The 8,796-nt window shown below is 49.6% G+C and overlaps 1 protein-coding gene across 2 annotated transcripts; it reads right to left on the bottom strand.

Annotated features, from left to right (window-relative positions):
* Positions 1-46: 46 nt before the first annotated feature.
* On the bottom strand, positions 47-8,451 carry dnaaf5 (dynein axonemal assembly factor 5). Of its 2 annotated transcripts, none has more exons than XM_085933508.1 (13): positions 7,858-8,451; positions 7,367-7,551; positions 7,171-7,295; positions 6,826-6,944; positions 6,141-6,373; positions 5,740-5,964; positions 4,480-4,623; positions 2,381-2,648; positions 2,057-2,204; positions 1,663-1,813; positions 1,276-1,432; positions 972-1,163; positions 47-866 (listed from the first exon to the last, which is right to left on the bottom strand). In XM_085933508.1, exons 1-13 carry the CDS (start codon positions 8,393-8,395, stop codon positions 712-714), a joined length of 2,640 nt encoding a protein of 879 aa, XP_085789634.1. In that variant the 5' UTR covers positions 8,396-8,451; the 3' UTR covers positions 47-711. The 2 variants fall into 2 exon arrangements, with proteins under 2 accessions (XP_085789634.1, XP_085789636.1); XM_085933510.1 differs by having other exon boundaries at positions 102-866; positions 2,480-2,648.
* Between the last annotated feature and the right edge of the window lie 345 nt (positions 8,452-8,796).

Here is an 8,796-nt window from a genome sequence, read left to right as displayed (position 1 = left end):
TCAGTGATCCAAAGTGCAGCCCGAGGTTGGAAATGAAAACAGATTGAAGCTCTTCAAAAAAAGACTACAGCCGTGCAACGGCTTGATGCTTCTCAAGGACCAACAGGAGAAAAATAGCCACATTTTTTAAATGCTATTTTACATTTGCTTGTTGCTATTGTCAAATTTTTTGAAAAAAATGCTGAATACGTTTCATTTATTTGATGATTCAAAATATTCAAACTGAGGTTGTAATTGAACGTTTAGGTTTATGATTCCACTTAGCTTGACCTTCAAATCTAACACTCAAAGCGCACTGTCACAATTGAGTGACGATAGTATTCTTGGTGAAGGCAAAAATGAAAATCCACTGACAGTTAGTTGCTTTACTGACTTTGTAACAAGAATTTAGCATCATGCATTAATCACTAACAGAGTGACAGAGTTGAACTTTGGATCACTTGCAGCCGTGAGTTCGAACTGAAACCATGTTGAAGAAGCTTATAAAATAAAAACAAGACATGAGCAGGAAATTGAGCTTGCATGATATCACATGGTGACAAGGTAGTTGCAAGCAAGCGACACGTTCTCATCACAACGCTTTTTATTGGACAATTATTGTCGGCGACAGTCCACGACTGATGAAGGCAAAGGTTCGTAAAACGGAACAAGGTGGGCCGAGGCCTCTCTGTTTTCCAATGATAAGAATGCGTTCCATCAGCGAGCAGACTGTCAGTGAGGAGAACAGCTACTGCCATGCGCCTGAACGGCGTCGATGTGCTGCAGCAGACGGTCACAATGGTGGCAAGTGCGGTGGTTGTCCCTGACGGCTTCCACTTCCTTCTTGAGGAGTGCCGGAAGGACCGAGCTGCCCGTCTTCAGCACCTCTGCAAACAAGCGTGCGTCGTCGTTACTATCGCCAGTGTGATGGCCGTGTCGTGGGATCCGTCCTTTCCGCTCCACCTTGAAATCAAAGCAAGCGGCGTACTCACCGAGCACTTGGTCTTGCACGGCGCTGTCGGGGTCATCCAGGTGCAAGAGGAGCTGCTGGAAGAGGAACTGCAGGTGTGAAGCGCACAGTCCGGTGTCGTACTCGCCGCCCAGGCTGGACAACCACAAACCGAGTGCACGGAGGGCCTCGCCGCGCACGTCCTCGCTGCTGTCGTCCAGACGCTTCAGCAGCTCTGTGTTGCGTGGGAGCGCCCGAGCATAAGTGCAGGTAGAGTGTTGAAGGCAAAAGCCAAAGCACTCCTTCAACTCCTGGACACAATTGAAAGCGTGCCAGGCGGGACGTACCGGGGTAGATTTTGTTGAGGGCCTCCTGGCGGAAAGCCGATCCCACCAGTCCGAGGACGGCGCACAGCGAGCGACAGGCCAGCAGCCGGCCCATCGGGGAGTCCTCGTCCATCGACGACAGCACCTGCGGGACCAGCTGCTCCTCCACGCGCAGCAGCTGAACACAACAGCCAGTAAAAGCAACAATTTGGAAACAAACACTCAACTCACAATGTGTGTGATGAAACGGTGAGAAAAAACAAGTGATGCTGTTGCACTGAGGCAGCGAAACAACCCAGCTGGCCCAATGGCAGCTCTGAGTGGGTTACACCCCTTCATGTATCATTGGTCAGCACTTGTGAAACGACTCGGGCACCATCATGAGTATGTGTGTGTGTGTGTGTGTACTTGTTGTGACGTGACGCCTCCTCCGTGCAGCAGGGCAAGCAGACAGCTGAGGGCAGCGGTCCGTAGGGCGCCGGCAGTACGGCCGGCTCGCCACACCAGGTTTGGAAGCAGCACGTTACACAGGAACTTCTCAGACTCTGCCCTGAAAAGTCTGAAATGAAGACGTTGACAACATTATTTGGAACCTTTGCTTTTTTTTGCTACAAAGATCCAATAAATGAAGTCGGGGAGGGAGTATGTCTCTTGGAGAGCGTACGAATGTAGAACGACACGGGCCAGGTGTGAGATGGCCAAAATGATCTGATGGTGGGACGCGGGCCGGCAGTCGTATGCCTTGTCGCCGTCCTGTTTTGGCCCCTCCCTTTTCTGTGTGTGCATGCGCTGCCAAACGCACCCCTGAGAGTCCAGCGTGTTGCCTCTGTCCAGCAGCAACTTAGCAAGCATGGTGAAGACGTTCATCCTCATCTCTTGGTCTCTGTCTGGCTGGAGGCAGGTGTGAAGCAGCGGCATCAACTGGCTCACAAACTCTCCCATAACTGGACCTACGACACACACGTTTGCACGGTTTTGCACACTCATTTGGGTATTTTGTCGGGCAGTGACCGAAGGTCAGTGAGACACGAGTGATGCATGACGGGGCCCTGAGGAAATGAGCCCTCAGGTTCTTGTGTCTAGGAAGGCCAATCAAGCAGGACATCTCCTCATTCAAGCTGCCTGCCTGCACTTTGAAGAAGAGTCCAGGACAGCACGGAAATAGCGGATACGTTTGTCAACCAGTGCCTCTCCCTGCGCGGCGGCCACCTTGCCGGCATTTCACCTGACTGCACCAGGATGATGTGCATTTGGAGTTGGTGTGGCGAATAAGCAGACCAGGTGTTGACAGACGTGGACAGCCAGTCCAGCAGCTGGCCCATGTGTTGCCTGTAGAGCGCCGGCACCGAGCCCAGGCCCTGGACCTCGCACAAGCGCTGGATGCTCTCCAGGGCCTGAGGAACACGTAGAGAGAATCAAGTAACCTTTGACGAGTCAAGGTGACACTTGAGCATACAATCAATTGGGGGGGGTAGGGGGTGCATGAGATTCATCTCACTTTAGAGTTCCCACGGTTGAAAAAAAAAATGGCAGAAATTGGACTTCAACTGTTCCCATCTTTTCTCAAATAAACACAAAGGCTTACTTGTTTTCCATTCATTTGTTGTAATAAATACATTTCGATTTCATCACATGACCTCAAGCAGTCTGATGTGCCGTCCAGACGAATAAACGCCTTGCTTCCGATAGATAATCTGACAGCTATCTTTGTGTCAACGTGTTTAATACATGAAGCGGATTTCCCGCAAGCAGGAGAGAATTTGGAATTTGTAACATACAAGGCACAAGGTATCTTTCAGTTGCATACCCCTTGTGATGCACTAAAAATTAACACCCCCTTCCCCCAGAAAAAATAACCAGTAGAGCCACTACATAGTTGCATCTACCATAGCCAGGCAGTGCCTAGAAAAAATAAAGGCCTTCTCTCAAAAAAAAAACAAACCCTGTCTGGAAGGAGCTAAAGTTGCCTCTACTGAAGTGCTCGTCAATTGCTACGGTGCCAGCTCATGCCAGAATGCGAGACATTTCATCCCATTCCCATGCCGGAAAGTGATTGAGAGTGCTTAACAATAGAAGATGTGCAAGACGAATGGGACAACGGTGTTGCGTGTGCTCTGATCAGACCCATCCCATTCTTCTTGCACATCTTCTATTGTTAAGCATCCGACACGACGAGCGCAAAAAACAAAAGAGAAGAGAGACACCGGATGTGACAAATATCAAAGGGAAGCAACTTCAACATGAGTCAAATTCATCTTGGAGCAAATGGGAGGAAGGAGTGCAAAGTTGGACTTCAGGGCAAAGCAAGGTACTTGATCAGTCCTACGAAGGTCCCTCTGAGACCAGTGATGTCAGACATGTTGATGGGAAAACTCGGCCCCTTTGCTGGGAAAGGGCTTCTGCTTTTCCCCCGGGCTGGGTGTGGGGGGCGGGCCAGCCCACGCTTTGTTATTCTTCCCAAGCTCTATGTTGCCGGCCTCTTATTGACCATTTGAACAAGCGCAGCGGTGTAAACGGGTGCTGCAGTGAATTCTGTGGTGGCTGACCGAATGAGCGACTCCGTTTGTCACACTTCCTGTCTGTCCGGGTATGCTCCTCGAACAGGGGCAGGTGGACGTTTGTGCTCAAGGGAGACCTTTATTCAAAGTGACTCAGTAATCTGTAGATACATATGTTTTTCATAGCACATTAAGATTATGTGACAGTGAATCTTGTATTGTCTCTCGACATGCACTGCTACAACATCTGTGTTCAACTATCCATTCCGTAATGCGCTACAAAAGTGCCTGATAGATTCTAGTAGTTAGTCCACCATCACATTATGTGTTAGCATTAGGGCGACAGATCCAAAGTTGGTGTTGGTTGTTTTAACAGACTCTGCAATTAGTTTCACTTTACGTTAAGCTTGGCAGTCTGGACTGTCTTAAAGCCTTTTTTTTTATTTATTTTCCATTACTTAGAATTTGGATTTAGCACTGATTTTGCAATTTGCTGACCCACGAATCCTTATTTGCCACATCTGCGCTCACGTGCCGGTGACGCACACCTGCTAAGAACCTGCTCTTTCTCCGCCTTTCACCCGAGACCGGATTTCAAAGTTCCCTTCCAGAAGGTGCAATTTAGTGCCCCTCGGCTAAGTGGGTAATGATAGCGTTTGGCGTGGCCGCATGCCTCAAATAGCTGCCTGGCATCCTGTAGAGTCAAAGCACGGTGACATTTTCTCACCTTCTGGCTGAGGCCGGGCTCAGTGGAGAGGCTCTGGACACTGACCAGCACCTGCAGCAGCTGCAGGCTGATCGGGCGGCAGTCGGAACCGCACTGGTGCAGCAGCGTGTCCACGCAGGCCAGCAATTGCTCCAAGTAGGCAATCTGGACAAAGGAGCCCGGGAGATGCAAATCACTGTCTTGAGCTTTTGCATTCCATGTCTTTATTGGCAAACATTGATTCCGCGCCAGTTTTAATGCAAGATATTTTTATGCATCGTCATGGAGTAGTTTATCCTACTCAGGTCAAAAATCCCAAGAATGGTGCCAATGGTCAAATGTTGCAGACGATCATTAGAAATACATTTGAGGCAATTTCAATTACACCGGCACACCACTTGGGAACACGGCCCCAAAAGCTGCTCAGGTTGCTGTGGTGACGGGAAAATAAACAGCCTCGCGCTAAGGTTCTCGCTTTCCTGCGTGCAGGGAAGCAGTGCAGGAGGGGGACATCGCTGCCCCATAGACATTGCTCAAATAAAAAGCGGAGACATGTGGGGCAACCTTTTCCATTTTTCCGATGTTTTTCTTTCTATGAAAAGGCCTTTGTGTTGTGTCCCCCCCAGAACTACATAAAGAATGCGGGTGATTGGCGTCAGAGAGCACTTGCCAGCTATTCCTGCAGATCCTTCCAGATCATGTTCCTGTACACCGCTTTGACATGCCCAAAATCTGGCCTTTCAACTTTTGTGCAGGATCCTGTCAGACTGTGGCCTTTCCTTTTTCCAGCGGTCGTGTGCGTTATTTGAAGACAAGCAACCAAGGCATCCTCATTTTTTTTTTCCTCCCTTCTGGTTGTGAGCACAAACACGACAATCAGACGTGGAGGATTTGATTTGACAAATGACGTGGTCATCCGCTTTTGCCAGCTCATCTGTTTGTTTGGTTTCAGATTTCCTCAACAGCGCACCCGCTGAACTGACCGTGCATAGAGGTGCTATTGAAGGCCGCTGCGCCTTTGCCGACCAAGCGTCTTATCACAAAGCGTATTTGCACTGGTAGGAAGGAGTGAGTCAGGGGAAGAAATCCAGTGCTCAAAATAAGCGTCAGCATTGGCTGCGGACAACGATCTTCTATGACACCGCCAAAATCAGCAAATGGGAAACAGCCGCTATGCGAAGAGTCTGCGCAGCGGGTTACAAGGTGGACAATCAAACGCTTGTTACGGGCGTGCGCTCGAGCCAATTGAGTTGAAGCGCATCTGATGCCGACCGCCCCCACCTGTTGATATTCCTGGCAGACGTCAGGTTGGGCCAACGTGTCGGCGACCCGCCGGAGATGCGGTCCCAGGAGAGTTTTGGGGCATCCTCCCAGGATGCCGCGCAGCACCATTAGGGCGGACCATGGCTGCAAGGACGAGGGGGGGGCATCGACATGATCCAGGAGCAGCTTGAGGAAGACCTCGGGTGGGACGAAGGCACCCAACACTTTAGCAGCGGCCAGGCACTAGTGGGGAGAGCGACAGGAAGTCGACGGGTGGTAAATGCGTTACCACCACATGGCGAACCCCTGCCCCCACACAAGTTCAAATGCTGCTTTTTCTGATCAAATGAGATCTTACCATCCGGGAGATTGAAATTGGGAGATTTTTTTTGACAGGGCAAGATGTGCGTCTGACTCACATTGTTGACCACGTCCTTCTCAGAGTCGGCGCAGGCCCGGTAGAGGAGGACCAAGAGAGGCTGGAGGTGCTGCGTGCTGTGCTCCTCGGCGTGGAGCAGCAGCACCGACAGTAGCCGCGAGGTTCGGACCCGGGTGGCGACCAGCCAGTCGCTCAGGTCGTGGCTGATGGCCGGCACCAGTCTGTACAGGTTCCTCGCCACCAGTTCTCTGCAGCCCAGACCTGGACGCTCCACTGGAAGGAGAGAGAGAGAAAGCACACTTGTCCTCTTTCTGAACTCTGCCAAGCAACAGGCGACATGACGCAAGTCTAGAAAGACAGCAGCACCAGTCACCAGTGAGGGATATTTGTTCAGAAATACAACAGCCCCTCAAATAATGTGGCCAAACAGATCGGTTTTTGATATACCGATCTGGCAGAATTGACTCGCAGCATTGGGAAAAAGGGCAGTAAAGCGCTGCCACTAAAGGCACTTTAAATCCTGCCACTCAACACGCCTCCATTATCCAACGACCCCTTTTCTACTTAGCTCTCAGTGTTCGAGTGTGAGCCCCGCCCACGCACTCGGAGGGCCTTCCGATATGAGAATGGCAAAAAAGAAAAAGACATTAAAAAAAAAAAAAAGGCCAGGGCCTGTCCTGTCCTGTCCTGCCCTGCCCGTCTCCCTTTGATGCAGGGGGGCTGACCTCCCACTGGGTAAAAGTACGGTGGGGTGAGAAGAAAGTCCATCTTGTCTTTGAGGTCATCCTCGTTCTCCTTCTCCCACTGAGCACCGACCCGCTGCCATAAATCAGCCGCCAAAACTCTGCAGAAAAAATCTGGGTTTATTACAGAGGCCAGCGACAAAAGCTTTTCTCCATGAATCCATTTCACCGGGAAAATGTCGCAGTTGTAGCAGTCATTGCAATAATTGGAGTTCAAAGTGAAACACAAGCAACTCACGCTGATTTAGGATCCATTTGTAAAACATTAACTAAAGCGTCAAAACAGACACGAGTGCCCGATTGCCTGACACAAGGCTGGTAACCTACCTTATTTCGAGAATCTCATCCGTAAGACCGCTCAGCAGGAGAGGAATGAGTTTGTGGAAGTAGGAGTACCTGTCCATTAAATTGAGCAACCAATCGCCTACCACCAAAGTTACTGCTTTCCTCACCTGCACCGAGGGGAAAAAGCTCAATTGGGTTCATGTTGTAGCAATGAGAGTAAACAAAAATAGCCCACAACCTGCGGCGAGTCATCAAACAGCCTCTGCGCCAGGTGAGACAAGACGTCGTCCACGTTTTTCCCAGTGCCGTGCTGTATGACCGCACCGGTAGCTTCGATGACAGATACCCGCACCTTGGAGTGCTGATGAGCGATTGTCTGCATGAGCGGCTTCACTAGACTCTCAGCCTGCATGTGGAAATGCTCTGCGAAGGCCAACATGGATGCAATCGGTTAAGGCTTTCTCTTAACAAGGAGACAGAATAAGGAAAATGGTTAAAAAATCTTTATCTTGCACATTGGAATGAGGGCAAACGGGGAGGCAGGCGGTTGAAGACGTATCTTCCCAGTCTGGGTACTTATCATCCACTGATTTCGCCATTTGATTAAAACCTGCATTTATAACACTGATGACAGCATCAGTGAAGCTAGATGCATCACTCGCTCGCTGCCAAACAACCACTAATTTTTGTAAGTTGTAGCATTAGCTCATTAGCCAAAGTTGGACTAACCTGGCACACACTTCGCAAAGTTAACGGTACATCTGCAGCTTTCCCTTTTGACATCGGGAAAAGGGTCAACCAGGGTTCTCTGCAATATGTCGATCATTTCGTTCAGATAAGGCACCAGGTGCTTTCCACACACGTCCACCGTCAGAGTCAACATCTCCACAGCGGACAAGCGCAGCTCCTCCGCCGGCTCCAGGGTCTCCTTCTCCCCGAACCGCTGCGCCAAGCAAGGCATGAGATAAGGCAACGACTCCTTCGGTTTGGGGACGCAGCGAATAAAGTCGCTTATGAGCAAAATGGCGATTTCTCTACATCTTTCCATCGGATCAGACAGACACTTGAGGAGAGGCTTGAGGAGGGCTGAGAAAAGCTCCTGCATGACGACGCCCGACAGCTTTTTGTCCACCGTCTCTCTCTTGATGGACTCCAGGGCTTTCTTCCTTGTCGACTTGTTGTCTTCGCCGAGACAGTTTAAATGCCGGGCGAGTCCTCGCAAAACTTCCGCAGAAACGTGCTCGTCTTTCAAAGCCGTGGTCGCCATCTTAGCTGTGGTCGTTATGACAACCAAACAAATGCCCGCTTCCTGCTTTGCTCCAACACCTCTTCAAAACTGCAAAACTTTATTCAGAAACGCCAAATGTTTGAACAGTGTTCCCTACAACAACCCAAATAACTACAATGACAGACCCAAGCCATACCAAACCACGGCAAAAGTAGTACACCCGACAAAATTGTAGAGAAAGGGAAAGAATAGTCGAATCCACAACCCAAAAAAGTATTAAAAACTCGTTTTCAAACATTTATTCAGCTATAGTTTTCATTTAACTTTATGTGCAATACATTTGAATTTCATCATTATTTAATTAGTATTGTATGTTTATATTTTCAACTGCAGCGGTATTGTACAATCTGTGCATAATCGCACTCTTCTATTTTACTATT

The sequence above is a fragment of the Syngnathus leptorhynchus genome, chromosome 16, assembly GCF_054491065.1.
Source record: "Syngnathus leptorhynchus isolate UIUO chromosome 16, UIUO_Slep, whole genome shotgun sequence".
Lineage (NCBI taxonomy): Eukaryota > Metazoa > Chordata > Actinopteri > Syngnathiformes > Syngnathidae > Syngnathus > Syngnathus leptorhynchus.
This window is presented reverse-complemented; position numbering and strand designations above follow the sequence as displayed.